Raw genomic sequence first — 27,096 nt, forward strand, 5'->3', positions numbered from 1 at the left:
AACGTTATGAGATGAGGAGCATACAATGCTAGATGGAGGGGCGGACGGGTGAAATGCTTGCACTAGTACTGAACTTCCAATTACTATATGTATATGATAACAGTATGGTTACATGGGAATCCTTCAATACTGCAGTTCAACTGCATTGTTGCTGCTGCTGCGCCTGCCCGAATGGGAAGCTCTTTGAAAGACATACGTGACTGTGCAGATATCGTTTCGCTTCAGGCTCGCACGAAATGCCAGTGAGGCTTGCCTACGGGTATTTTGCCTGGTAGTTCATGTGCTTTTGTTGATATAAATGACCTGGAATGCTTCTCTCTACCAGTCCCCTGCTGCTTCTTGTATAGTCGCAACCATATTGCGTCGGCATTGCTGTGATCCAGCGCTCCACGTACGTCGTCTCTCGCCAGCACAGGGTCTAGCATGTCCAGCATCTCTTCGAAGTGCTCATCCCGCATCGTTACGTGTTTCGCAATGGCGCATAGCAAGGCGGTCAGACTGCTCCAGATCATCCGTGTAGGCGCATCAACGTACAGCTCCAGTGGTGAAAAGTCTGGCGTAGGCTGCGAGTCCACGGCGAGCCTCGTCAGGCCAGTCTCGATAGCCTTGATCTCCAGCGATATGGGTTGGAAGCTGCTTTTCCTGTTGCAGTCGTCGTTCTGTCTAGTGCGTTCGTAGACCTTCCTGGTAATGTTCCATGCATTATCGATCCTAATTCGCATGAAATCTTTTCCGTGTTCACACATCAATGCAACGATATCGAGCGCATTCGATACCACATATGCTTCCGAATCTTGTAGACGAGGTAGCAATGCAGGCCAGAGCGTATTGATGAGGGGCAGGAGTGAGTTCTCGTGTCCTGCAATAGCAGGTATAGTGGTACGAAGGAGGGATAGAAGCGAGTTCCGGAGGTTAGGCGACATGGTGGTGAGATAGTGCTGTGTCAACTCGGAGATCTTAAGGAGTATAGCAAAGGCACGGGGGGCGGGAGGGGGAGGCTCCTCGGTCTGCGGTGGAGGCGGTCGACCGTTCTCCTCGTCCGTGCCATTAGAGTCGGTATCTTCTGAACTCTTTCCGGCTTTCCAGGGCTTTCGTGGGAGTGCCTCCTTTGACGCTTGCTTCTCTTCCTCTTCCCGCTCTTGTGCGTCTAACTCTAACTTTTGGATCGCTTCGATGACGTCGTTTATGATGACCATTCTCTTCAGATGCACATGTTCCTCTTTCTCATTGTCGACTGACAAGGCAAGTTGTGGTGCCTTGACACCTTGTTCCGCCATGCCTTTCAAGACATTAAAAAGCAGCTCCACAAGCTTAGGATAGCCATGATATCTCTCCAAAGCATTGAAAATGCTATCCACCAAGTCATCTAGATAAGGTAGGAGAGATGGGCCACAAAGCCTTATCATCATGAGTAGGACTTGTGGTGCTTGAGGCGACACATCGCCATATGCCAATTTCAGGCCAACTGCGTTGACAATGTAATCGACATTACTGACAACAATCTCCCCTGCGTCTTTGTATCCCGAAGCCCCCGCTACTATGTTGAGACAGGTCAGGGCATGCTCGCGTAGTGCGCTGTTGGAACTGCCAAGGTAATGCAGCACCGGATAAAGTACTTCACTCAACTCAGGGCGAAACTCAGTCTTGTACCGCTTCGCCTGCAAAGCTACCGTTTCGAGCGCTAATGCATATAAATGCCAAGGGCTTTTGGTATCCGCACTTCGCTGGTTAAGCAATGACAGAGAATGCGAGTACAAGTCATCCAAGACTTCCTCCCTCGGGTTTGGCGTCCCCAGATCCATGAAATCATCGACGGATGGATTAACTTTTGCCATGTCTCTTACTAGATTGACTGAGAGCCAGAAGCTCGCCAAGCGCATCTCGGGCGCTCCAAGATCGACGGAGTTAGTCAGGCCCTGAACAACCGCCAACGCAGAGTTGGAACGTGCAAGTTCTTGAACTAATACTTTAAACCCCGTCATCATGTCTTCCTGGCCTTTAAATTGCATACTGATTGGTGGGAAAGAAGACGACTCTGTCGAGCTAAATACCAGCGTACGATCAGCGATGAGACTGGTGTTGCGGTCGTTTATTTCTTCGAGCCCTCTGCCATCGATAAATACTGCAGACACGCCATCACGAAGACTATCGGCCAGCCGCTCATCTAGAATCATTGGATCATCATCGAACAGGCGAAGCGAGACCGATATCTGATGTACGATTTTATGGCGGGTACGGTCGTCTTTTGATTGCATCAATCTAGGCAAGGCGACGATCCAACCATGCAAACTTTCGCGTAAAAGTTCGGAGAGGTTCTGATCTGCTGATAACAGTCTTTTGAGTTTGTCCTCAGTGGTGTCACCTGGGGTCTCATGGCCTGCCAGATCGACCATGGTTTCGATAGCCATACTTGTGCAAAGAGACAGTGATGTACGACAATCCCTTACAATGCAAAGACACAGATTCAAGAGCGCTTGCCGTACCTCTTGCTTATCATGATCTCTCAATCTGAAGATGTTGGCAAGCGCAATCTTTATCTGGGTTGCAGTTGCCTGTAGCCAAGCGACTGATCGAGATATTGTGGTGCATCCGCCGGACTCATCTGATAGTAGTGTCTCGGGTAAATCTTTGGTCTGGGCATCGCCAAGTAAACGGACAACGAGTGATGTAAGAACTTCTAAGCCTTGCTCAACAACGCGAAAGCCGGGTCGAATACTGCTATGGGGAGTCAATACTTTAGCCAAAGACGAGACTATCCTAGGCAGAAAGCTGGCAAGAGCATCGTCATCGCCAATCGCGCCGACGGTTCCTTTGAGGGCGCAAGCGGACTGAAGCTTGACGCTGTTCGAATTGCTATCTGTGAGACGTTCGAGCATGACTAGTACAGCCTCGCCCAAGGCAGGTATGTTGGCCGCCGCGGTCATGGCCTCTTGACCCTGCTTCGTACGAGAGGTCGCACCCATCAACTTGGATGTGCACCCGAGAGCGAGCGACTGTAGCTCCTCTGAGCTCGCCGAGATGCCATTCTCGGCCGATGAAGGTTTGGCGAGAAAGGTGAAGAGGATGAGGAGTTGTCCAGAGAGCGCAGGCTCAAGGCCGCCTCCCCAGTTAGCAGATAGCAAGGTCGAGATGCATTCCAGGCAGAGCTCCAGCGCTCTAACTGGGACGTGTCGGGAATTTCGCAGTACCTGAGATAGAGAGACGAAAGCGTATTCAGTGAGTTTTGCGTCCAGGAGACCAGGTGTGGAGGTAATGGATTGGAGGCTAGTGAGCAGACGGGTGAGGGCGTGTATCAGCTCCCTCCGAGCGCTTGGGCTCTGCGAGAGAGTCGCAGTGGCTTGGAGGACTTGGATACATGGCTGCTTCAACTGAAGAGGGGTTAGCGCACGTGGGGGGGGGGGGGGGGGGGGGGGGGGGAGGTCTCGGCAGACAGCGTACCTGATGGAAGGTGTGTTGGCGCTCCATGTGACATGACCAGATCCGTGTCAACGCCAAGGAGATGGTAGTGTCTGAGAGTGCGTGTGTTTCGGCTGGGGTGTACAGGAGTTCGAGGTGCGGGTGGGGTGGCGGCGGTGGTGGTGAAGCACGGTCCCCGCAGGCGGACGTCAGTCGCGTACTGTCGAGTGGCTAGCGCGTCACTGCTCAGAAAGTCGGACCACAAGCAAGCTCGCCTCGACATCGTCGCTCCATGCCCATCACCGCGCTGCTACTCGACCCCACAGCTGCGTGCGCTTTCGACACCTTCTCCACGCGCGCAATCGCAGCCACAGCCGACACGCACCACATTGTCTCTGCACGCCGTTGCCCACGCGCAGCCACGCGACATGGCAACGCGCAGTAGGCGCAGCGCGGCCGCCGCGACCGAAGCGGTGCAAGATGAGCAAGAGCAGGAGCTGGAACATGGCGACGAGGCACATAGGGGTCTGAAGAAGCTCACATTCAAGCAACCGCTTGTTGGCCGGCCCGGGAAACAGATTGGCGTCAACGACCTGTTGACGCGACTCAAGGCGCTGCTCGACGAACTGCGCACTATAGACCAGGAAGAAGCACATCGCGATTCGCTCATGCCTGTCGCCGAGTCGCTGGCCCATCACAGTCTCGTGCAGCACAAGGACAACGGCGTACGCGCGTGGACCATGTGCTGCATCGTCGACATGCTGAAACTCTTTGCGCCCGATGCGCCCTACCCGGCCTCGAAGCTCAAGGACATCTTCTCCGTCATCATCCTCAAGCTGCTGCCGCTCCTTGCCGAGCCCGCGCACCCCTACAACAGCCAGCACATGTACATCCTCCGCTCACTCGCCGAATGGAAGAGCATCCTCCTCATCAACGAGATCCCGGGCTCCCATCACCTCACCGCCGCCCTCTTCACCACCTGCTTCGACGTCCTGTCTGCCTCGTCCAGCGGCGAAGAGCTGAGCAAGAACATCGAGCACAACATGACCGAGATCCTCTCCACTATCATAGATGAGGCCCCGGCAGTCACGCACGACGTTGTCGACGTTATCGTAGCGCAGTTTCTCTGGGCTGATCCCTTCACTCTCGGCACCTCAGCCAAGGGCAACAAGAGCGTGCAGATCGACGCCAAGCAATCAACGCTACGGCGCAAAGAGGCACCGCCCGCCTACAACATGGCCAAGAATGTCTGCAACGCGTTCCCAGAGAAGATGGCTCGCCTTATCGGCAACTACTTCAGCTCAGTCATTGTCGACTTCACAAACTCGGGAAGCACATACAAGCCTCACTCCAAGGACCAAGGTGCCGACGACCTTCGTCGCGGCCCCTCAGAGGATGATATCAATGAGGCACATAAAGCACACAGGCTATTGCGCGAGCTATGGAAATGCTGTCCTGGTGTGCTTCAGGAGATTGTCCCGCATCTACAGGACGAGCTCGCCACGGAGAATGTGCAGCTCCGTCAGCTTGCTACGGAAACATTCGGCGACATGATATCAGGCATTGGTGCAGCTGGCCCACCTCCTCTGCCCGACATGGACCCAGCGGCCTATCCTTCACAGAGCCTGTCGCGCGCAGACTCGTCGCGACCCTTCGACTATCTCACCACGCCAGTCTCCATCAACTCATTTCCCACGCAATACCCTGTGGCCTATCATTCATTCCTCCAGCGTAAAAACGACAAGTCTGCCATCATACGCGCCGCATGGACCACCGGAATCGGTCGCATATTGATGACATCCGCGGGTGGTATTGGTCTCGATCTCGAAGAAGAACAGAAGCTGCTCAAGTACTTTAGTGAATGCTTGATTGATAGCGACGAGAAGGTGCGCCTAGCCGCCGTCAAAGCGATTGCGCACTTTGACTTCATCGACATCGTTCGCAAGCTCGGTAGCAACGGCAGTATGGCAGAAGCAGGGTCTATTCTCTCCAATCTTGCCGATCGCGTAAAGGACAAGAAAAATGTCATCCATTCCGAGTCTATGAGACTCCTCGGCAAGATATGGGGTGTAGCTGCTGGTGCCATCGCCGAGGGCGATGACAGCATTAAGGCTCTGCTCGGCCCAATTCCATCCCGTATTCTCGAAGCTTGCTATGTGAACGACCTCGAAATCAACGTGCAGGTTGATCTCGCGCTATACGACTCGCTGCTTCCACTTGCTTATCCGCCCGTGAAAGCAAAAGCACCGCCAGCTGGGAACTCCCAAACCGGAAAAGACAGCCAGACAAGCAATGATCAGGGTTACACAGAAGCAGGCCTGGACAAGATGCGAACCGAAAGACTGCTCGTACTCGTCAACGGGCTAGAGGCGAAAGCAAAGAAGGTCTTTTTCGCGAAACAAGGGAACCAGGGCCCCGGTGCTAGGTACATGGAGCACTTCCTGAAACTATGCGAAGACTACAATGGTGGCGTCACAGAAAAGGGTGAGAAGGATGTCAAGACAAATCTGGAGGGCCTCATCACTTACTACGCGAAAACACTTCCCGATCCAACCCGCGTTAGGGACGATTTATGGAAATTTGCCAAAGCCCACGATCGCCGTACCTATGCTCTTATCCGGTTCTGCATGGACCCAGCGAGTGACTACCGCCGGGTTGTTAGGTCCATCAAGGAGCTAAGAAAGAGGATTGAGGAGGGGCCAGGTCCTTCAGTGCTCGATACCTTGACACCACTTCTCTACCGCGTTAGCTTACTGTGCTACAACAAGAGCCATGTACCAGCTGTCATCGAGTATACTCGCACCAACGACAAGGGTCTCGGTGCCACTGCTCACGAGTTGTTGAAAGAAATCTCCACGAAACACCCCAAGGTTTTCTCCACTCACGTAAAGGATCTCTGTAAAACACTTGAAAGTGAGGCACCTACAGCAACCAAACCCAACCCTCCTGGCGCAGTAGACGATCTCAAAGCCTGTGCTGCATTTGCACAGAAATTCCCCACAGACATACCAATGAACGGAAGGGACAGCCAAAAGTTGGTACAGAGCTTTCTCAATTTTGCCTTTTACGGTACACCTCCGCAAGCGGCAAAGCATGCAATCACCATCATTATGAACAGTGACGACAAGAAGGAGATGCATGCGAAGGAAATTCTCACGAAGAGCATCAAAGGCTTCCAGTATGCCGGGGCTCACTGGCTTAGCAAATTAGCTGCGCTGAGTCAACTAGTCTTACTAGCGCAGCAAGATTGCGAAGATGATATGGATGCCATCGTTGAGATTGCCATCAAGGAGGTTCTCCAGAAACCACATGTGATGACAGCCGACGCGGATATCGAGTGGATGGATGTACCGGATGACGAAATTCAAGGCAGGTCCTGGGCGATCAAGATTCTAGTGAACCGGTTACGCTCCTTGCCGTCTGATGCCAACTTCAACGATGCTGCAGAAGACACATACAGGCTACTGAACCGCTACGTGAAAGATGGCGGGGAAGGCTCGGCGGATGGCAACACCCCAGCAGGACACAAATCGCGCCAGCGGCTTCTTGCAGCGAATTCCTTACTCAAACTTTCATGCAACAAGCGCCTAGATGCTTTCTTGAGCCCCGCTGACTTTGTTCAACTCGCTCTCATTACACATGACCCGTGTGCGCAGGTGCGTAAGAGCTTTGCTGACAAGTTGATGAAATATCTTGGTCAGGGTCGGTTGCCGCCACGATTCTATACCATCCTGTTCTTCCTCGCACATGAGCCTGAAAAGACCATCAAGAACAGCACCATGACCTGGATTCGAGCACGCCGCGCTACTTTTTCTGCACGAAAGGAGACAATATTGGAGACAGTATTCGCTCGGTTATTGAGCTTGCTTGCTCACCACCCCGACTTCGACACAGAAGACGAGACACTAAAGCTTATGGCAGAGTACATCTTGTATTATCTTAAATGTATCGCAACCGAGGAGAACCTGTCGCTTATCTTTCATGTCGCTCAACGCGTCAAGGGCGTAGCAGACGGCATTGCACCATCACGCCAGGCTGATGAGAATCTCTACATCTTGTCAGATCTAGCGCAGGCTCTGATTCGTTCGTGGGAAGAGCAGAACAACTGGACAATGCAGTCATGGCCAGGGAAAACGAAATTACCCTCCGGTATCTTCCGGCCTCTGGAGAGTCACGATCGGGCGCAAGAGATTGCCAAGAAGACATGGATTGGAGAAGACCTTGTCGACGAACTTGATGTGCTCGTGCGAAAAGCTATTCGAAGCAAGAAGCGTAGGGCCTCAGATGGTATGGAGAAGCCACGTAAGAAGATCAAGGGCGACCGATCTATCAAGAACAAGAAGGCCAAGACTGAGCGACCCGTTAAGACACCGAAAAAGAAGAGGAGAGCTGGTGACGATGATGGTGCGAGCGATGTTGAGGGCGGTGTTCCGCCATCTAGTGGACCACGAAGAAAGAGCGATCGACGGAGCATTGCACACAAGAGCTATGTTGAGGTGTCAAGCGATGAAGAAGGCGCAGGAGGTGTTGCTGAAGAAATCCAAGAAGAAGCTGAAGAAGAGAGCGATGCATCGAATGCAGAACAAGACAAATCTACTCCTGCTGCTGAAGTAGATGTAGATATGAACGACGCAGAAGTTGCGGCTGAGAAAGAGCACGGAGATAAAGCAGAAGACTCTGAACTTTCAGACCCAGGATCGTCTTCAGAGCCCGAGCCAGAACCTGCGCCAGCAAAAAGATCCACACGCGGAAAGGGTGCTGCTAACACAAATGGCGTCAATCCATTACCAGTCATCCAAAAACGCAAAGCTGCCAATCTGATCAAAGAAGCCACACCGCCCAAGTCCGCGAGGAGTACGACTAGAACCAAAGCAAACAAAGACAAGGTCAATGGCGCTGCTGCGGCCTCCTCACCCACTTCTGCCACCAATGGTACTGTCCGACGCAGCGGCCGCGCTCGTGGCTGAGGTAGTGAATAATTCTCTGAAAGTTCTTTCGGCCGTTTCGAATACACCCGGGTACAATGTGTATAGTTACCACCACACAATACGGATCAGATTCTTCACATTGTACAGCTTCTTTCCTAAGAGTTAGCTAAGGATCCTGTTTAGCGGAGTTTTTGAGAACTGGGTGATTGCTTTTCCGAGGACAGTTTTGCTCAGGCCGTTCGCGGCGCCTTTCAGCTGCTTTGTCTTTTTCATACCTCGTGCATGCCTGTCACTTGCTTTCACCACAACACATGGGAAAGTAAAGTGCGATCTCACGCTGATCTTTATGCTTTCCATCTTTATCAGAGGAGTTCCTATCTTTTTACGTTAGCGATGCGACATGAGCATCTGGAAGTTCGTACTTAGTGTAGGATAGAACCATGTATACGACTGCTTGTTCAGCCCCAGTGTGCTCCTGTTGCCATGGTCCATCTTCTGGTCGAAACCAAGATTGCATCGAAATAAACTTGACATTCATCACCAAGTGGCCGGCTCCAAATACCCAGAATGGTCGCATTCGCTACGAGAGTATGTTGGACCTGCAGGATCTGATTGTTGAGGTTTACTGGCCCAGTAACAACATCGCAATTCATGAATCTTGGACCCCCTTCCCCAACTTCTAACTGTAATGACAACAAGCCCCTCTCGATTGGCAGCGTCTCCGTACATCCAACCAAGACCGAGGGATCGCGTGACCATCCCCAAAGCGCCTAGCAAAGTTTGGATATCTCGCATCGCGATTACGGTATTAGGCCCAATTGGGTTGCAAGAACCATGTTTTCTTCAAGTTTCGCACTGAATCACCTCATACACAAAAAAGCCTTCATAGCAACCGTCTCTCTCATCTCATCAAGGCAGTGCTGACTGGAACCTGCGAATTTTCCATCGGAGAAGCACGACGATAATACGAAAGGTCTTCCAACAGAATCAGCGTCAACACATTCCTCCGGTAACGTCGTCGGATCTCTTTACTCCCACACCATGGAGGCTCGCCAACATGCGGCTGAAGCGGCCGTCTTTGATCAATCCAATTTACTTCAGCGAAAGAAGCTGCTCGTCGTGTTTTCAGCCCTTGCGATATCGCATTTTATCTGTTTTGTCGACCAAACTGGTATCGGAGTTGCCTTGCCCACGATAGGACGTGATCTTAATGCAGAAGATACGATCAGTTGGGCTGGCACAAGCGCGCTGATAGCGAATACGATCTTCCAAGTGTTGTACGGGAGGATGAGTGACCTGTTTGGTACGTCCACTAGCCTGTGTAAACGACCAGGAAATGACTGATAATGAATCTAGGTAGAAAATCCGTTCTTCTGTCCGCCCTCGCGCTTCTCACCGTCTCCGACCTCCTCTGTGGCCTCTCGCGCGATGCCACGATGCTGTACGTCTTCCGCGGTCTATCGGGTGTGGCAAATGGCGGTATAGCTTCCCTCTCAGCCATGATCGTCTCCGATATTGTGACCTTGAAAGAACGCGGGAAATGGCAAGGTTTGATAGGCGCATGCGTGGGACTCGGCAACATGACTGGACCTTTTATCGCGGCAGCTTTTGCGCAACAGAGTACCTGGAGAGGCTTCTTCTGGTTCGTTAGCCCGGTTTCAGCGGCTTGCGGGGTGTTGTGTCTTCTGGTGCTGCCTACACCCAAGGATCAACCGAGAGCGGATATGAAACTGGTCTTGAAAAGGATCGACTATGGAGGCATTTTCTTCGGAAGTGCAGGGTTGATACTGCTTCTGATTCCCATTGCGGGAGGCGGTGATTACTTTGCGTGGGCATCTCCAATGGTTGTTTCCATGCTGGCCGTTGGAGGATGCTGCATGGCAGCTTTTGTCTACATCGAGCACAGCGTCGCTATACTGCCCATGATGCCACGTGAGTTTTACTTGTCCTGCAACCGAACATACTCCAACCGTGGACCACCTCTAATTCGAATAGTATCCCTCTTCAGATCTGGCCCCGTGTCCATCATGCTTCTTCAAAACTTTCTCTTCGGAGTAGTAGCCTACTCGCAAACCTACTATCTACCTCTCTTTTTCCAAAACGCCCGCCTCCTCTCGCCTCTTATGTCAGCCTCCCTAATGCTGCCTATGACCGCCTCACAGATGGCTTCTTCCATTCTATCCGGTCAATACATCTCCCGTAGAGAACGCTATGGCGAGGTAATTTGGCTAGGCTTCTTCCTTTGGACATTGAGCGTAGGGTTAACATGTATGTTCAATCTCTCCACGCCAATTTGGACAATGGTTGTCATTCTTTCTGTCCAAGGATTAGGGATTGGTGCCGTTTTTCAGCCCACATTGGTTGCAATACAAGCCCACTGTACCAAATCCCAGCGTGCAGTCGTCATCTCGAACCGCAACTTCATTCGCAGTCTCGGCGGTGCTGTGGGTCTTGCAATATCCGCTGCTGCACTGCAGAACTCTTTGCATACTGCAATGCCAGCAGAATTCCGATCACTATCGCTCTCTTCATACGACACAACCGACTTTAACTCACTGAACCCACGGCAGATTTTGCAGATTTTGCAGGCGTACGCAACAGCGAGTCGGACGGTCTTCATCATGAATGTACCGTTCATGGGGCTATGTTTACTTGGGTGCTTCTTCATTGAAGATAGAGGTCTGCAGAGGCCAGATGAGGTTGGAGAAGATGTGCAATTAAAGGAGAGGCATGATGGTGGAGGTGGAGAGGTTGAAGTGAGCGGCGACAGAAGAGACCATGGGAAAAGGATGAATGAAGATGTCATTGTGTTGTCACGGTAACATATTACCTTGAACACCTTTCAACGTTAAATTCGAGCGCGAGCAACGTTCTGGTCTTACATAAAACTTCGTTCGTCACATACTCCTCCAACTGTTTGCCCTCTCCCACGCGAACGCCGCTTCATAAACACTCAGTTCGTCCCACCATTTTCCAATAACTTGCATGCTCACCGGTAAAACAACTCCCTTTTCCACTCCGGGGCCTTCCATGACTGGCAACATACCAATAGGCATCGCCATCACTGGATGCCCACTCTGATTGAACGGCGCCGTATTTGAAGTCAAGCCAATCTGCTTTCTAATCTGTTCGAGTGGTGTTGCATCAGGGCTCGCATGACTCGTTGCTACATACGGTAGTGTAGGTGTCAGCAATATATCGTACTGTTCCAGAGCCGCATCATAGGCATCACGAAGCTGCCTTGATAGATTCGTTGCTTTCGCGAGGAGATTGGGAAACCTTTGTGTGGCGTACAGACCGTTAAGGTAGATGTTCTTCGTAGATGCATACGCTTCGTTCCAGTTTTTCTGGCCCATGGGATGCAGCAATGAGTTCAGCTCGAGCATCTGGTGTCCGCGACGCCCGAACGAGCCTGTGGTTTTCCCGAGAAATCCACCAATTTTCGATATGCCATTCCATATCGCTGCTCCTTTCGAGTGCAGTGGTATCGAGATCTCGGTGATTGTGGCACCAAGGTCTTCGTACTTGGTGACTGCGGTGCGAAAGACTTGGACCACTCGTGGATCAAGAGCTGGTGTAGAGAGTGACTCAGTAATTATGGCGAATTTCTTGCCTTCCAAGGGTCTGTGCATCGGAGTATTGCTGATGGAACTGTAGATAGGTATCTTGGATGGGTGAGGTGCAGCGAAAGAACGATCGTCAATGTTGTCCGTTCCGGCGATAGCTTCGAGAAGTATAGCGTTCTCCAATACTGTCAGTGTCATTGGACCAATGTGATCATTAGTGGGCTCGTTGCTCCCACATCCGGTATATGGCACAAGGCCAAAGGTAGGCTTTAGCCCAACAATACCACAGTTGGCGGCTGGCACACGGATACTACCACCCTGATCTGCGCCAATTGCCCCATCGACCTCGCCCAATGCCACAAGAACAGCCGAGCCGCTCGAGCTTCCGCCAGCGCTATAGCCTTTTGCGAGAGGGTTTTCCACCACTCCAGTACTCGAAGAGTGGCTTGTTGCAGAATGGCACAAGTTTTCACAGACTGCTTTTCCGAGGATTTTACCACCAGCTGCTAGGATTCGTGTCGTGACAGTTGCATCAACATTCGGGACATAGCCTTTGACGAAGTTCGTACCCAGTAGCATCGGTACGCCCTTAACAGCAATGTTGTCCTTCAAAGCGAATGTTTTGCCGTAAAGTTTACCGTTGCTCTTAGCTTCCTTGTCAACGATTCTGCACTTCCACGCCCATGCACCATGAGAGTTCTCAGATGCTTGCGGGAAATGAACGTCTTCTCTGGCAAAGCGTTCTTCATCGACTAGGGGGACATAGTCTGTGCATCAATGTCAGCTTCCGTCATAACTCGCGACGTGAACCACTATGTCCTACCGTCCATAGCCATTAGTTGCTCACTTGCATCGTGAAATGCGGCAAGTAAGCGTCGATAGTCCTGTTTCTCTTTCTCATCGATGCTGACCCCAAGCTGAGAGCATAGCGCCTCGAGAGTTTCTGTCGTGACAGGGTTGTCATGGCTGGTATCTAGCGAGAAAACCGACATCTTTGGTAAAGACACAACGCTTTCAAGTAATTAGATCGCGATCGGTTGCCGATGCTACATGTTCGGCATACACTGAATTGCCGGGGGCACTCGGTTATTCATACTGGCAGGTCTGGTGCAGACCCACAGCGGCACTTGTTCATCTGCCATGACTTTTAACACCTTGTGACAAATGTTCATCCATAGCCTACCAGCCACTGATGCGTACTTGCCGATATGTTCAGCCGTCTAAATGCTTGCAAGATTGTGTAGTGGAAGCCTTGAAGGAAAGATAACAGTAAAGCGGGGCTGGCGGAACGCTTATTCGATCGTCGGGAGAGTCACTTCCGATCAGCAAACAACAAACAACGCGTCTTGTACCTAAGAACTTTCCTGTATCGTGATTGGTGAGAAACTACTGATAAGAGATTGACAGGTGCAAAGGAATGGACTTGACGTATGGACAAAAGATTGTTGGGTCATTCCAAGCTGACTCAATTGCAGATAACCTTGAGAACTTGTATGTAATGACGCCGCTCTGAAATCCTACCTAGGTAGCATGCGTTGAATCTACGTTTACTTTCCCTCTTGTACTGTGTTCGTGACCGTAATATCGAACATCTGTCTGTCATGGTTCACGTCGAAGATTCTCTTCAACTCCCCAGAGACTTTGAAGGTGTGCTACCACGCAATCTTCAGTTCTACTTATACTGATCACTATTATAGGTTTCGGCGAAGGTGGCCATGACGCACAATGGCCAAACGGCGCCCGTATAGCAGTTTCCTTTGTACTTAACTATGAGGAAGGCGGCGAGAGAAACCCCATGGATGGCGATGGCATTAGCGAACCCTACCTGTGGGAGAAAGGCCCTTCGGGCGGTGGCAGGGAACAGCGCCATCTGAACGGTGAGCAAGACTACGAATATGGTAGCCGGTGCGGCGCTTGGCGGATACTACGCCTCATGAAGGAGTTCGGCTGGAACATGACCCTTTGGGCCATTGCAGTGGCCATGGAGAGAAATCCTACGTTTGCAAAAGCTTGCGTAAGAGACGGCCATGAAATTGGGGCTCATGGGTATAGATGGCTTGACATATGGGACTATTCACTCGAAGATGATAAGGCGTATATCAAGAAGACATGTAAAGCCTTGGAGGCGGCAACTGGTACACCCCTTCCGATGTCAAACATCTTATACAATACTGACGCGCATACAGGCGAATTTCCGGTAGGAGCATACTTTGGCAGAGGCACGCCAAATACAGCCAGCCTGCTCCCAATCATGTGGAAAGAGATGGGTCACAAAATGCTCTACACATCGGAAGTCTATAACGAAGACTCGCCATATTGGATCGATCTTCCCTGGGAGAAGCAACTGCCTGAATCGGAGAAAGAGGGCCTGCTGATGATGCCGTACAACTACGATTGTAAGCCGCACCTCTACATGAAAACATGGCCGATTTGATCCAGTAACATGATTTAGGCAATGACGGAAAGTTCCACATGCTTCCTGGTTTCGTAAGCTCAGCAGGGGCAGTGTACGAACAGTATCTCAAGGATACGTTTGACTGCTTATACAGAGAAGGCGGTAAGATGATGACCATCCCTTTGCATTCTCGAATAGCTGGCAAGCCAGGAAGGTCGGAGAGTCTAAGAAACTTCATGAAGTATATCTCACAGAAGGAACATGTGTGGGTTGCGACACGTAGGGATATTGCGAAACACTATCGCGAGACTTTTCCTTACAAGTCCGGGTCGAAGACTGGTGGTTTATAGATCTCTTCGTATGAATCTAGATCGAAACGATAATTTGGCCACGCGAATCATGGGCTAGAAGACGTAATGGCACTCCAAACGTACCCGGGTCATGCATTTGGGTGCGCCGATTTCTTACTACACATGCCACCTGGGCAACCTGGCAAGTTAGTCGTGGGGACGCCGCATGGTCTTAAAGGACACGCGCAGTTGCTGTAATTGAAGTGCCAGATCCAGAGGACCTGTCGCATTCGCTGGACATGCCCGTGCCTGTGAAAACCCGTGGAGTCGTGGATTACCCAGGTACACTATCACCTTTTTGGACAGGTCAACGCACTAGCCTCATTCTTGATCTTTTGTCCGTCGGCTTCTTTCATCCCGACGCGTTATCGTCTTATCATCGAAAATCTGCCGTTTTCCCAGCATTGCGAAACCTTGCATAGATAGATGGCTGACTGATAGGAAGATTTGTCTACCGCAATGACGAGATGTGCAATGTGTAGTGGCGATCAAGATGTTTATAGCCTGGCAATCACCTCCCGCCAACCAACCGAGGCTCGAATTGGTGTTTGCCCAAGCGTGAGTACTCCTGCGCGGTCATGTCTCGCCTTTTGCAGCAAGGCAAAGATGTTTTGAGGTCTCCAAAAACTCTCAAAGAGATAGCGCAAACTACCAGCGATCAGGGCGAAGTACGTTATAACAAAGACCTCCTTCCCAGTCCGCCTGGTAAGCCTTGAAATGCATCTCTCGGTATCTCCAAGAGCTAACACGATGCAGAGGATCGGAGATGGCGCTGGCAACATTACTTCGCATACTATCTGACCATGACATTCAGTCCATCCTCGTACAACCTCGGCGCATCTCTAGTCTCAATCGGCCTACTATGGTGGCACGGCATGATCGCTGCTATTATCGGCTCTGCCATTCTCACCGTTCTGGTTGTGCTCAATAGTCGCGGCGCTATCAAGTACTTTCTTGGCTTCCCTGTATATGTCCGCGCAGCTGCTGGCGTCAGGGGGGCGAGTTTGTATATCCTCGTACGAGCTGTGGTTGCGATCATCTACTTTGCGACGCAGACGTACTATGGAGGCCGTATCACGTCGGTGTTCATGCGGGGTATATTTGGAAATGGTTACAATGATATTCCAAACCGCCTCCCAGAGAGTGCGGGGATCACGAGTAGAGATCTGCTGAGCTTCTTCTTGTTTTGGATGGTAGGTAATATCCATTTTGCTCTCATTCAAGTCCAAGTCCGACTAAATATGCTAAAGTTGACAGGCGCAACTACCAGTCATGTTCATTCATCCCACGGTACTTCGACACCTCTTTGTTATTAAAGCTGTCTATACAACGATTGCACTCTTCGGTGTGCTCGCTTGGGTAATCAGTGCCAATGGGGGCAAAATTGGAAGTTTCACGTACACGACCAAGCAGACTCAGCTCTCGGGCTCAGCTCTGATCTGGCCCATGATACAAGCCATCAATTCCGTTATGGGCGCTCTTGCGCCGGTGCTTATCAATCAGCCTGATATAGCGCGATACGGACATTCCTACGGCGATGTGACATGGAGCCAGGGCTTTGGTATTCTTACCAGTAAAGTACTGGTCATGTTCCTGAGTACCGCAACGACTGCAGCCGCTACACAAGTCCTCGGCAAAAGCTACTGGAACGTATGGGATCTCTACGACGCCATCTTGGATCAATATTGGACTGCTGGAGCTAGAGCAGGAATAGTGTTCGCGTCTTTCGGTATGATGCTTGCTGTACTTGTCACCAATGCAGGAAGCAACTCGCTTCCCGTTGGTGCCGATCTTACAGGAATCTTCCCTCGATGGTTGACCATTGTGCGAGGCCAGGTACTCTGCGCGATCCTGGCACCCTTACTTGTCCCATGGAAGATTATCGCCTCGGCGACTGCGTTCTTGACGTTCCTCGGAAGTTACACTGTGTTTCTGATGCCGATCTGCGCGTGCATGATTGTCGACTACTGGCTCGTTCGAAAGGGTAATTTGCATGTTCCCTCGTTGTACACGGCTGCATCCGAAAGCCCGTACTCGTACTACAAAGGCTGGAATATGCGCATGCTGGCTGCCTGGACAGCTGGGGTTGCGTTCACGGTCCATGGCGTCGCGGGGTCTTTGGATGCTGATTCTGTCGCCGAGGCTAGCAAGAATATGTACAAGCTTGGCTTTCTACTATCTCTGTTCATGGGCGGCTTGGTTTATTACAGCTTGTGCCTCATCTGGCCGGTGAAAATGGTGCCGAGAGGCGCAGGGAGGGAGCTGGGGTTCGAAGTCGAAGCGTTGGCAGCGAATGAGGGTTTCTTCGACGACGAGAATATAGGAACTATCACGGGCGTACTGGAAGGTGAAGAAGTGCATGGGACGCAGCACGGCGCTGCGGATAGCAAAGAGAGCAAGGTGTGAAACCAAGAGCTTCCCGGAACGCTGCATTGATTGTCAATCGCCGAAGCATAACAGATATGCGCCTGTTGTCTGTTGATTCCATGACATAGCTGTGAGTAAGGGTGTTAGCCAAGTGTAACGTGACGTTGCGGGGCCTGCAACTGCGTGCATGCAGGTGTGGCTGGCCGACAAGCTTGGACCATGCGCAACGTCACTGCCGCTGCCGGGAGAGCGTGGGAGCTTCACTATGTCCAAGGCAAACATCTCCACATCCACGCTTGGTGCTGCCTGACTCTGCTCGTTGTACTACAGGCGCTGCCATTGTTCCCCCCAGTGAGCGCGACGACTACACCACCACCGACATGTGGGACGACGAGGACAACAATCCGTATGGATCCTTTGCCCGCCATGACTCCAACACGTCTGATATTCCTGGGCTAGCGTCGCCTGCTGCCCGTAAGGCTTCTACCTACTGTCTGAAGCAATCGCCAGCATCGTTAGCTGACATGACCAAGTGCCGTACCGCCCCGCGACGCCGCCCTCGGAGGCTTCGTCGCCCGCACAAGAATCGCCCGAGTATGTCTCTCAGCGGGACATGAGCGACGTCGACTACAACGAGCAGGACCAAGACCACGCAGACCCAAAAGCGTCTAAGAAGGGCGGGTACGATGCGCGCGTGGAACAATGGCTGTACGAGCACCCCGAGCAACTCGTTTTGATCACGAGCGCGGGCAAGGACGGTGTGAACTACATCCAGTACACCATCAACTGCGGTGTATGTTAGATAGGCTGCTGGGGGAGCCGCGCAACTGACACATGGATAGGGCCTCGAAGTAAAGCGCAGATACTCTGAATTCGCATCACTGCGCGCCGAATTGGTCAGACTTCACCCCACGCTCATCGTACCTCCGATCCCCGAGAAGCATACCATGGCCGACTACGCCGCCAAGCCGACAAAGGCGAAGGAGGATGCTGGCATAATAGAGCTGCGGAAGCGCATGCTGGCTGTCTTCCTTAATAGGTGCAGGAAGATGCAGGATATACTACAAGATGGCGTCTTCTGGCGATTTCTCGATCCCTACACAAGTTGGGTAGGCTTGTTGCTCTTGCAGATACCAAACCCTTCAACTGACTTGCTCCTGTAGGCAGACGTACTCAACAGCCCGCCTGTTTCCAATGTCCCCAAACAGATCCTCAAAGCGCCTCCGCTCGATCCCGCGAACCCTTCCCAAGCCCACAGCTACCTTCCAGTCCCCTCGTCTTCCGCAAAATTGAAGTCGGGCGGTACCATATCCAGCTCGGGTACTCCTGTCTCACCAGCCAACAATGCAGCCCTACCTTCAGCAGCCGCGCATACGACACCGGGTCCTGCCATTTTCGGTCGTTTCCCTCCTGAGACGCGCAACATGTCGGAAGAGGAGTTGGACCCATACTTTGTTAGCTTCGAGAACTCATCTAAAGACCTAGAGCACCTGCTGCAAGGACCAATGGAGAAAGTCAACAGACGACTGCTCATGCACCTAGGCAATTGGGGAGAGGACATGGCAGATCTGGGCGCTCGATTCAATGCCTTTTCGCTATCTGAACAGACGCAGTCCCTCGCTGCAGCCATTGAAAAGACGGGACAAGCTGTCGACTCTACGTACATTGCGACGACCGAACTCTCTTCGTCTCTCAGCGCAGGCTTCTCGGAGCCTATGCGTGAGAGCGCGCAATTTGCCGGCATCGTACGTTCTACCCTGAGATATCGAGTGCTCAAGCGGATACAGGAGGACATGACAAAGGACGAACTTGAGAAGAAGCGCAATCTACTCGAATCCCTCGAACGCAGTGAAGCAGAATCGAAACGATTAGAACAACATCTGAGCGGCGTGGGCCATCAACCTGCCCGAAGTCGCGCTGCATCCAACAGCTCACACCGAAGCAGCGGTGAGGCGGAGCAACAGCGTAGATCGGACGAGGATAGGGCATCGATTGACTCCGACTTCCCACCCACACACGGCGACACACCATCCAGCGCACAAGGCGCACCTGATAATCAATCACCGCCTAGTAGCCCGCACAAGAAGACTGCAAGTGGGAATTTCGTCACCAACAAGCTGTTTGGGTCCATTACACATGCTTTCAGGGGTATGGCAGACGTAGATCCTGAGAAGACACGAAGAGATCAGATTGGCAAGACACGGGATAGTATGGTACAGGTAGGCTTGATATGCTATGTGTCAAGACAATTAGAGATGCTGACCAACACGCAGCTCGAACAAGCGCTGACTGTCGCCGAGAAAGATACCAAAGACGCAAGTGCGGGTGTGATGAAGGACCTGCGACGATTCCAGAGCGAAAAGGAGGACGATTTACGCCGTTACATGGTATGTCTTGGTCTTTACCTAGTGCTCGTGATTACCACTAAGAACAACTGCAGATGGAGTTCGCTCAATGTCATATCGATTGGGCGAAACGAAACAAGGCGGCCTGGGAAGAAGCTAAGGCCGAAGTTGAGAACATTGCGCCACAACCCTCAGAAGAATACCCCAGGAGATCTGAGGACTTTGAAGCCCGAGAGCAGTGATGGCGCGTGCCATGGTCTGTTTGTGTACACCTGGAGATGCATCCTTTGAGCGATTGCGCACCTGTATTGAATATGGCGAGTAGTAATTCAAAGTATAACGACAGTCGTTCGCTTCACCATGCACTACTCAGAACTACAACGACCGATCGTCAGTCTCCTCGTTCCCTTCTGCTTCATAGTCTTCAATATGTTCTATTACTGCCTTACATTGCCAAAACATTATCTGTCCACGGATCCCCCAACCACGCCTTCTTCCTCTTCTACACGCCTTCAACAATTGCGAACTCGGCAACGAGATTCAGGGACACAGGTCGCTTCGGATGTTGGATAGTATGCTGCTCATAGATTTGAGGGTTTGGCAAAGGACAGGGATGAGGACTTGAAAGAAAACACGACAGCGATCATGAGTAAGAAGGCATTACGGATAAGGGGTGGAGGAAGGCCAGGGATAAAAATGGTTGGTCTGCAAGGATTGGATCAAACAGAATGGGTGATGCGCATGCAGCGAGGACGAGGGTCTGACTGGTGGCTAGTGACTGTGCAGGAAATAGAGTAACGTCATCTCCTCATGCCCGCAGGCCATGACACGGGTTCGAAAGTCTAAAGGAGGTCATCTGTATCCGTTCGTGGTACACATGATATGGGCGGTGGCCGGGGTAAAGCATGTGGAAATCGGGTGAGTGGCAAAATAGTTGGGGGATCGTAAAGTCCATGATATGCATTGATGGTTAGCAGACAATTTATCTCAAACGCCATCCGTCTTGTCGTTCCCATCCGCAAGAGTTTTACAGGCGCTCGTAGATATACATGCCGATGCCCGCAGAAGCAACTCCGTATCCACCGTGAGGAAGAACCAGGCGAACCAGTAGTTGTAGAGAAACCGCCACTCGACTCCAGCCATGACCTTCGTAGTCATCATCAGTGTGCACCCGCTTATTTCTTGTCCTTCTTCGCACCGCCCTTGGACTTGGCTGTGCCCCGGAACTCCTTCATCCTGTTCTTGCGCTGCTTGCCTGTTGTCCAGTCAGTATGTGTCATGTACCGACATGCATATCCATCGCCATAATTGCGGCACTATGTATAGACGCAGGGAAGACGTACGCTGCTGCCTGCTGGCCTTCTCGACCTTGGTGGCCATGCCGTAGCGTACTAGCCTGTAGCGGGGCTCGAACTTCTTCATGGCCTCGGCGCTGTCGTAGATAAGAGCGAAACCGGTGCTCTTGCCGCCACCAAAGTGTGTCTTGAAACCGAATACGGAGACATCGTCCTTCTTGGCCTTGTACAGCTCACCGAGCTTGCCACGGAGTTCGTCCTTGGAAACGTTTGCGCGGTTGGGGTGAAGGACATCGCTGTAGTATTCCCGTCAGACTCAATCCTCCGCAACTGTGTGCTCGGCGGTTCCTGCACTTACACGACCATCTGACGACGTCCAAGGAGGGGGTTGCGGATGAACTTGCGCGTGCGCAGAGTAACTTGAGAGTCGGCCATGTTGGGAAGATTCGACCTGCAACGCGACGATTAGACGTGAGTCACAAGTGCAAAAGAACGGGCTTGGGTCTGCAATGGACGTACTGGACAGAGATCGATCTTGCTGTTGTCGATTACCTGTGGTTAGCTGGCGGCAAGATAGAGATGTCGAATTTGCTGTGTCGTGTCGGCGGTCGGCAGTGCGCCTCGCTTAGTCTGCCAAGGCGCCCCGCTGCAAAGTTACGTAAGCAGATGCGTGCTTGGATGTTCTTCCCCCTCGTTAAAATCCGAATATACAACCAAGCTGCTCGACCAGGGAGGCTGAGACACATTGGGAATTTTCGAGCTTACGTGTCGAACGAAATCGTTGTCGCCTCCATGGACGCTCCATCCAATCTATCGCAGCTACGCATCTTGCAACGCCAGTATTTCCAGCTGGTCGAACCACACCAATTGAGATGGCCAGATGATGCGATACTAAAAGCGCCAAACGTACAGGCGTGGCTCTTCCACAACCTATTCGATGCGGCGAATATCACATCACTACCCCCGGGCCGCTATCGGTTGAGGATTCTCAAACAACTTGTCGCAAAACTCGAGAGGTCGATCACTGACCCGGAGGAGGATGTATGGTCTCCTATCTCCTCGCCATGGCTTTACCTTTGCTGTAGCCCAGCCATATATCAAGTCATAATAATCATCCTTCAATGGCAAAGATTCCTTGCAGCACTTGCTGACCTTTGTCTTCGTTTCTTCTATAGGAAATCTCAGATGACATTATGGAAGCGATGACTATTCTGCTTGTTGCTGATCTGCCCTCCGAAGCCGACGCAGCTCAGCAAAAAGCATTCGTGACGTACTCTTACCCCGATCATTTACTCGATGATAGCGTAACGCACGAACGTACGGTAACGCTACTTGAAGCGCGATCCGTCATCTCCTCGTCCGGGACGACTGGTCTCAGAACTTGGGAAGCCGCGTTGCTACTCGGGTCGCATCTCGCGTCCGAGGCTGGCCGACCGTTTGTATCCGGGAAGAGAGTATTTGAACTTGGCGCAGGAACTGGCATGCTGTCCATTCTTTGCGCGAAGCACTTGGGGGCGGCCGGCGTGGTTGCTACAGATGGCGACGAGGCTGTTGTGGATGCCATCAAAACAAATCTTTTTCTCAATGGACTTGATGTCGATGACACGTCCCGGATTCAAGTGCGGACAGCCGCGCTGAGGTGGGGCCATCCCATTGACGCAGCGGCTTTTTCCGAAGACTATGGCATGAGCGTACCAGATGTTGTAGTGGGAGCAGACGTGGTAAGCCATCGTCATTGCAGCCTCGTGAAGACGTGGATCTGACAACGTCGCAGACATACGACAAGTCCGTCATTCCGCGATTGGTCTCGACCCTGGGAGAATTCTTCGACCTGAACCCAGCGCTCGAAGCTTTGATATCTGCGACGATTCGCAACGAACAAACGTTCGAGACCTTCCTGAACGCGTGTAGTGGGTCTCTCCGCGTCTTGTTTTCCTGGCCATGTTACGACATCGGGCGAGTTGTTGCTAACTTTTGTGGGGTAGGGCGGAACCGTTTCAGATTCGAGCAGGTTGATTGCCCACCGGTGCCTGAACATCAACAGAAAGGGCCGTTTTATCCAACTTCGACCCCGATCCAACTGTGGCGTGTCACTAGAGGGCGATACATGGACGACCCATTTTCTGTTTGAGACCAAGGTGTTGAGAGAGAAAACTCTTGACCGACATATGAAGGCTAAAGTTCTACTGCGGGTACATACACGCTGATGGTCGTGGATTGCAGCATAAAGAAACGTGTGTATTTTCAGGCCTAAGAGATTTTCTGGTGATTCACAATCTTCGAGACGGTGAAGGCCCTTCTGAAGACCCGGTTGGCTCTTTTGTTGCGCGGCCGCTAGGATAGAGTTACGCGAGTAGACAATGGACCCGCATCTACTTATGCACAGTCAAAAGTCGCTCAACCGGAGTGCTTCAAAGATGCGATTTATCGACAAGGAACACACTCTATGTATAGCGGCTCGCAAGCCGACTGGTGAGATCGATGAACTTGCGAAAAAGCTGTTCAAAGCCCGACTAGAGAGTGGTGAGTCGATCGCGAGAGAGGAGCCGCGCCCGATTACCGAACGGAAGGCTGTGATACATACGCAATATGGCTTCATTGTGTTGAGAGAGCTCGCAACACAGAGCAGGCGTGACGGTGTCGCGTCAGCGATACGCACCCGAGTGGGCAGTGGTGTGTAATTATGGTGCCCGCTGCGAGTCGCACCGAGTTGCACAAGAACGTGGACCTTGGTGGTATTCCCGTGTGCATGCTCGGCCCGCAATTCGCTGCAACGCGACGCCTGCGACGTTTCCATGCACAACGCTGCAACGGCCAAGGGATGCACTCTCGCCAGGCTTCCCCGCTGTGGCTGCACCGGCAAAGATTAATTTGTAGCAAGGCACCGTGGTGGATGCGAGTGGGGGTTGGTAGTGAGGAGTCAGCGGGCAGCGGGTGCCGTTATGGCGTGCTAGATGATCTCAATGGCTCTATCGTGATGGCTGTCACGAATCATCCCCACACGCGCAACCATATCCCGACCGCATATTTAGGCCGTCGTCGTCAACCGTGTTCTAGAACTGCCCTCAGGTATTCGCAGGCGCCGGTCTTGTAATTACTTATTGACCGCAGTCCCTCGCTCGTCTTCTTATCGATCTCCGATACATTGCTTGTTATCCTGCCGCTGAAAGCCGCCTGCCTCGTGGAAATACTCGGCTTTGCTGTCTCTCACGAACTGCTGCTTATCGCCGCACACCCCAACCCAGCCCAACCCGCGCATCGTTCCCGGAACTATACTGCACTCTGTCCCTCCTTCCGACGTCGCACGTCCCGTGTCTGTTGATGTAAGCTCATTCCCCTGGCTTCTTGATGTTGCCTCTGAACCTCGTCGATCGATCAAGGCCCATTCTTGTACATCGTCACGATCTAGACACCCACTATCGTGTTCCTGGCTAAAACGTTGGCGCAGAACCCAAGCGATAAGGATCCTAAACAAAGCCACGCACGAACCTTCCGTCATATCAGCAGCTGGTACTCGGCGGCCTGTGTCACCGCTTCTTTGCTGCCCTACTTCCAGCCCTGTAACGACATCGTGCACCGTGCGCGATTATCACAGTGAGGCTTTTAAAGTTCTTCCACATCCATCATGGCCACACATCACGTTCGTCACCCGTCTCATCAATCCAAAAAGTCGCAGCCAGCGCACGCACGGCCCTCTAGGCCTCTGTCAAAGCGGACCCAGTCCCACGGAAGCAAAGCCGCTTCCAAAGTCGTTCATTACAAAGAGACTGCATCCGACGAAGACGAGGACTCAATGGCCGTGAGTTTTTTGAACTACTGGTATGTTGTCGTCATCAGAGTCCTCTCGACTGCGCACTAATCTTGTGTTGCAGCACCGTCTGCGAGAAGCAAATTATTGTTCCCAGTAACTCTGTGCTCTATTGCTCGGAAAGGTATGGCCCACACCCACTCTATCACGCACAGGCCACCCACTGACATGCACACGTAGCTGCAAGAAGAAGGACACCGAGAAGAGCCTTACCTATTCATACGATCATTACTCACCGCCAACTACTCCATTTGCCAACTTCACATTCGACGATTTTGCCTTTCGCGACATTGTACCTCAGCGCTCCCCCACTCAGCCTGAGTCAAAACGCTCGTCATGTGCCTTCTCCGACATCTCGTCAGACGATAACAGCGTCGACCGGTGTCAGCGTTTCGACTCGGAGGCATCAAAATATCTCCGCAAATTCCAATCACCTGCCTACTTCCCCGATACCGTTCGACCGCGCTACAGCCGTAACTCTACTTCACAAATCAGCTTTAGCGCCGCCCCCTCGCTGTCACATACCCCAGCCTCGTCAGTGAGCTACTCGCTGCCATACACGCCCGCCACTACGCGACCTCTTCCACCCAGGACCAAGCCGTCGCATAGTGGGTCTTACGGAGCCAAATCGATTGACCTCGTTACCCCAGTGACGGCTCCATCGAGTCCAAAGTCCTATTCGCACAAATCGGCGGCTTCCATATCAAGGACGTCTCCTAGTACAGTTGAAGGCGAAATTTTCTACGCCAAGTCACCAGTTCCTGAGCCATCATTCGCTAGCGGCAGTCTTGGTCGATTACTTGCTTCAACACCTCGTTAAACAAGTGCTGTCTCGAGGACGCTTGATCACAAATCGCCCCTCGGGTTTTTTAACACATCCTATTTAATAGCAGGCCACGAGCGCATGGCTATGCGGGCGTAGCCTCGATACTCTTGGGACACGTACATTCCGTTTCCACAACAAAAGTCCTTTGGTCATCGCGTAGATGGCCCTCCTTTGCGAATAGCGATATACCAACAAGCCTTTAGATCTCATGGAGAACTGAGGATGAACGTCAGTAGATAGACACAATGAATAAATGACAATGCCAATGTCACGCACGCTCAAACCATGCAACCATCTGCGCGATGTAGGTTAGCATTGTCCTCCACCATTACTGCAGCCTTTCATAGTCTTCTCAACAACCTCAAACATTTGTTGCATCTCCTTATCCGAACTCTTCACACTCGTGCAATCTCCTCGTCATCTTATACTTTCTATACAGGCGACGGTCTTGTAACTTGTTAATCACAACTAGGTATACATGCAGCATAGAAGAGGAGAGCGTATAGAAAGGTTGGTCATCAGCGAAGGAGGTGTAAAATTTCCTGAGCACTTACTATTTACAAGAGCTATGCTGAAAAGAGTAGATTGGGGCTCATCTTACCGCGCAGCTGCATGGCTGCGACTCGTAAAGTGAGGAGTGGGGATTATCAAGAAGATCATAAAGAGTGTGTGTACTTCGTGGCCTCCAGTGTCATTAAGACTCGCAAAGGTAGACATTTACATCAACAGATAAATAGCATCTCTCTTTATAGTAAGCAGACCTGCCTCCAATATGAACTATGAATTAATCAAGGAATGTATGTACAAACGCCACCGCATGCAGAGAAGGAACGCTATGCTATGCAATATCTAACCCTGAATCCTGTAAATACACATTATCGTATGTTTTCTCGTGATCCACCCTCTCCAATTATCATCGTTTGTAATAGAGCGCGGTGCTTATAATCCGCAGTTACTGGTCGCGACCTGAGCGTACTGGGCGTCGATACGTCCCAGAGCCGCAGCCTGGCCGTTTGTAAGCTCGTCCATGGCTGCCTTGGCGAGGTTGAAGCCTTGAGCAGCATGGTCGACGGCGAGAACGTAGATGGTCTTTCCGTTGTAGGTAACGCCGTAGCATGTTCCACACTAGTATGTATTGTTAGGCGATGAAGATGAGGAAATGTAGTAAGTGTACGTACCTGTGGGCTGTTCCATCCAGCAACACCCATATATCCACCGATTTTGGGGAAACCGGCAACGTTGGCTTGAGTTTGCCAGTTGTACTTTGTGATGAGACCGTTGGAGCCGTCCGAGCAGGCGAGCGAGGTCAAGGCGCGGCTGCCGTCATCATAGCCAGTATCGTAGCTGACAGTGATGGCCGAAGCAAGACTGGCAAAACCAAGGATTGCCGCTGAGATGGCACTGGAGAACTGCATGATTTGTTGGTAGATGGGTAGAAGCTTGGAGGATGAAGGTTTAGAAGTCGGAAGGCTGGATACTGATGATGCGTGTCTTGCAGTTGCGAGTACATTGCCATTTATACCATCCGCCATCACGAAGCCTCCACTCTACAATCCGAGGCTTCCACCTTGTCTTTCGTCACAATGGCAATCTTTACAGGGTAACCAAGCGCGAATGCGAGCGACATCCCGGAATGACTTACCATTTCGACAGCACTAGCTTCAGCGGTCAAAGCAGATGACCATGAAATAGCGGCATTTAGAGTAGGTTAGCACAGATGAGCTCATAGCGCCAAAAGACACGAGAATTGATGCGGAGAGTTGCGATATTTTTGGCACGCTAGCAGCGGGAGAGGCTTTCACTAGCTATAAAGGGTCCAG

General features: G+C 51.8%; 11 protein-coding genes across 11 annotated transcripts; 7 read left to right on the forward strand and 4 right to left on the reverse strand.

The window, feature by feature from the left end:
* Positions 1 to 210: 210 nt before the first annotated feature.
* On the reverse strand, positions 211 to 3,571 carry BKA58DRAFT_75690 (armadillo-type protein). Its single transcript, XM_046175868.1, has 2 exons — positions 3,439 to 3,571; positions 211 to 3,368 (listed from the first exon to the last, which is right to left on the reverse strand). The coding sequence occupies exons 1-2, from the start codon at positions 3,463 to 3,465 to the stop codon at positions 222 to 224; spliced, it is 3,174 nt and encodes a 1,057-aa protein (XP_046028341.1). The 5' UTR covers positions 3,466 to 3,571; the 3' UTR covers positions 211 to 221.
* Positions 3,572 to 3,655: 84 nt separating this feature from the next.
* On the forward strand, positions 3,656 to 8,792 carry BKA58DRAFT_375320 (armadillo-type protein). The gene has a single exon (XM_046169406.1). It carries the CDS (start codon positions 3,825 to 3,827, stop codon positions 8,361 to 8,363), a length of 4,539 nt encoding a protein of 1,512 aa, XP_046028342.1. The 5' UTR covers positions 3,656 to 3,824; the 3' UTR covers positions 8,364 to 8,792.
* A 573-nt stretch (positions 8,793 to 9,365) lies between these two features.
* BKA58DRAFT_309974 (major facilitator superfamily domain-containing protein) lies at positions 9,366 to 11,146 on the forward strand (the record flags this gene model as incomplete). Its single annotated transcript, XM_046167271.1, has 3 exons — positions 9,366 to 9,631; positions 9,685 to 10,256; positions 10,320 to 11,146. 3 exons carry the CDS (start codon positions 9,366 to 9,368, stop codon positions 11,144 to 11,146), a joined length of 1,665 nt encoding a protein of 554 aa, XP_046028343.1.
* A 37-nt stretch (positions 11,147 to 11,183) lies between these two features.
* BKA58DRAFT_75738 (amidase signature domain-containing protein) lies at positions 11,184 to 13,341 on the reverse strand. Its single transcript, XM_046175870.1, has 2 exons — positions 12,714 to 13,341; positions 11,184 to 12,657 (listed from the first exon to the last, which is right to left on the reverse strand). Exons 1-2 carry the CDS (start codon positions 12,880 to 12,882, stop codon positions 11,222 to 11,224), a joined length of 1,605 nt encoding a protein of 534 aa, XP_046028344.1. The 5' UTR covers positions 12,883 to 13,341; the 3' UTR covers positions 11,184 to 11,221.
* A 36-nt stretch (positions 13,342 to 13,377) lies between these two features.
* Positions 13,378 to 14,795, forward strand: BKA58DRAFT_375323 (chitin deacetylase 1). The gene is made up of 4 exons (XM_046169407.1): positions 13,378 to 13,537; positions 13,588 to 14,025; positions 14,077 to 14,286; positions 14,343 to 14,795. Exons 1-4 carry the CDS (start codon positions 13,492 to 13,494, stop codon positions 14,633 to 14,635), a joined length of 987 nt encoding a protein of 328 aa, XP_046028345.1. The 5' UTR covers positions 13,378 to 13,491; the 3' UTR covers positions 14,636 to 14,795.
* A 204-nt stretch (positions 14,796 to 14,999) lies between these two features.
* BKA58DRAFT_451115 (permease for cytosine/purines, uracil, thiamine, allantoin-domain-containing protein) lies at positions 15,000 to 17,041 on the forward strand (the record flags this gene model as incomplete). Its single annotated transcript, XM_046174375.1, has 3 exons — positions 15,000 to 15,340; positions 15,392 to 15,828; positions 15,893 to 17,041. Exons 1-3 carry the CDS (start codon positions 15,214 to 15,216, stop codon positions 17,039 to 17,041), a joined length of 1,713 nt encoding a protein of 570 aa, XP_046028346.1. The 5' UTR covers positions 15,000 to 15,213.
* Positions 17,042 to 17,253: 212 nt separating this feature from the next.
* BKA58DRAFT_76221 (uncharacterized protein) lies at positions 17,254 to 19,725 on the forward strand. Its single transcript, XM_046175873.1, has 6 exons — positions 17,254 to 17,476; positions 17,536 to 17,795; positions 17,845 to 18,111; positions 18,166 to 19,221; positions 19,276 to 19,389; positions 19,443 to 19,725. Exons 1-6 carry the CDS (start codon positions 17,383 to 17,385, stop codon positions 19,587 to 19,589), a joined length of 1,938 nt encoding a protein of 645 aa, XP_046028347.1. The 5' UTR covers positions 17,254 to 17,382; the 3' UTR covers positions 19,590 to 19,725.
* Positions 19,726 to 20,522: 797 nt separating this feature from the next.
* BKA58DRAFT_308168 (ribosomal protein L23/L15e core domain-containing protein) lies at positions 20,523 to 21,077 on the reverse strand (the record flags this gene model as incomplete). Its single annotated transcript, XM_046167191.1, has 3 exons — positions 20,523 to 20,602; positions 20,691 to 20,938; positions 21,001 to 21,077. 3 exons carry the CDS (start codon positions 21,075 to 21,077, stop codon positions 20,523 to 20,525), a joined length of 405 nt encoding a protein of 134 aa, XP_046028348.1.
* A 357-nt stretch (positions 21,078 to 21,434) lies between these two features.
* Positions 21,435 to 22,773, forward strand: BKA58DRAFT_408391 (putative methyltransferase-domain-containing protein; the record flags this gene model as incomplete). The annotated part of the gene is made up of 4 exons (XM_046172082.1): positions 21,435 to 21,683; positions 21,818 to 22,363; positions 22,417 to 22,552; positions 22,628 to 22,773. The coding sequence occupies 4 exons, from the start codon at positions 21,435 to 21,437 to the stop codon at positions 22,771 to 22,773; spliced, it is 1,077 nt and encodes a 358-aa protein (XP_046028349.1).
* A 1,166-nt stretch (positions 22,774 to 23,939) lies between these two features.
* BKA58DRAFT_75788 (life-span regulatory factor-domain-containing protein) lies at positions 23,940 to 25,416 on the forward strand. The gene is made up of 4 exons (XM_046175871.1): positions 23,940 to 23,965; positions 24,091 to 24,461; positions 24,515 to 24,574; positions 24,631 to 25,416. Exons 2-4 carry the CDS (start codon positions 24,268 to 24,270, stop codon positions 25,268 to 25,270), a joined length of 894 nt encoding a protein of 297 aa, XP_046028350.1. The 5' UTR covers positions 23,940 to 23,965; positions 24,091 to 24,267; the 3' UTR covers positions 25,271 to 25,416.
* Positions 25,417 to 26,215: 799 nt separating this feature from the next.
* BKA58DRAFT_397680 (Asp f 13-like protein) lies at positions 26,216 to 26,691 on the reverse strand (the record flags this gene model as incomplete). Its single annotated transcript, XM_046171440.1, has 2 exons — positions 26,216 to 26,401; positions 26,455 to 26,691. The coding sequence occupies 2 exons, from the start codon at positions 26,689 to 26,691 to the stop codon at positions 26,216 to 26,218; spliced, it is 423 nt and encodes a 140-aa protein (XP_046028351.1).
* Positions 26,692 to 27,096: the final 405 nt, after the last annotated feature.

This window comes from Alternaria rosae (genome assembly GCF_020736505.1).
Source record: "Alternaria rosae strain MPI-PUGE-AT-0040 chromosome Unknown BKA58scaffold_2, whole genome shotgun sequence".
Lineage (NCBI taxonomy): Eukaryota > Fungi > Ascomycota > Dothideomycetes > Pleosporales > Pleosporaceae > Alternaria > Alternaria rosae.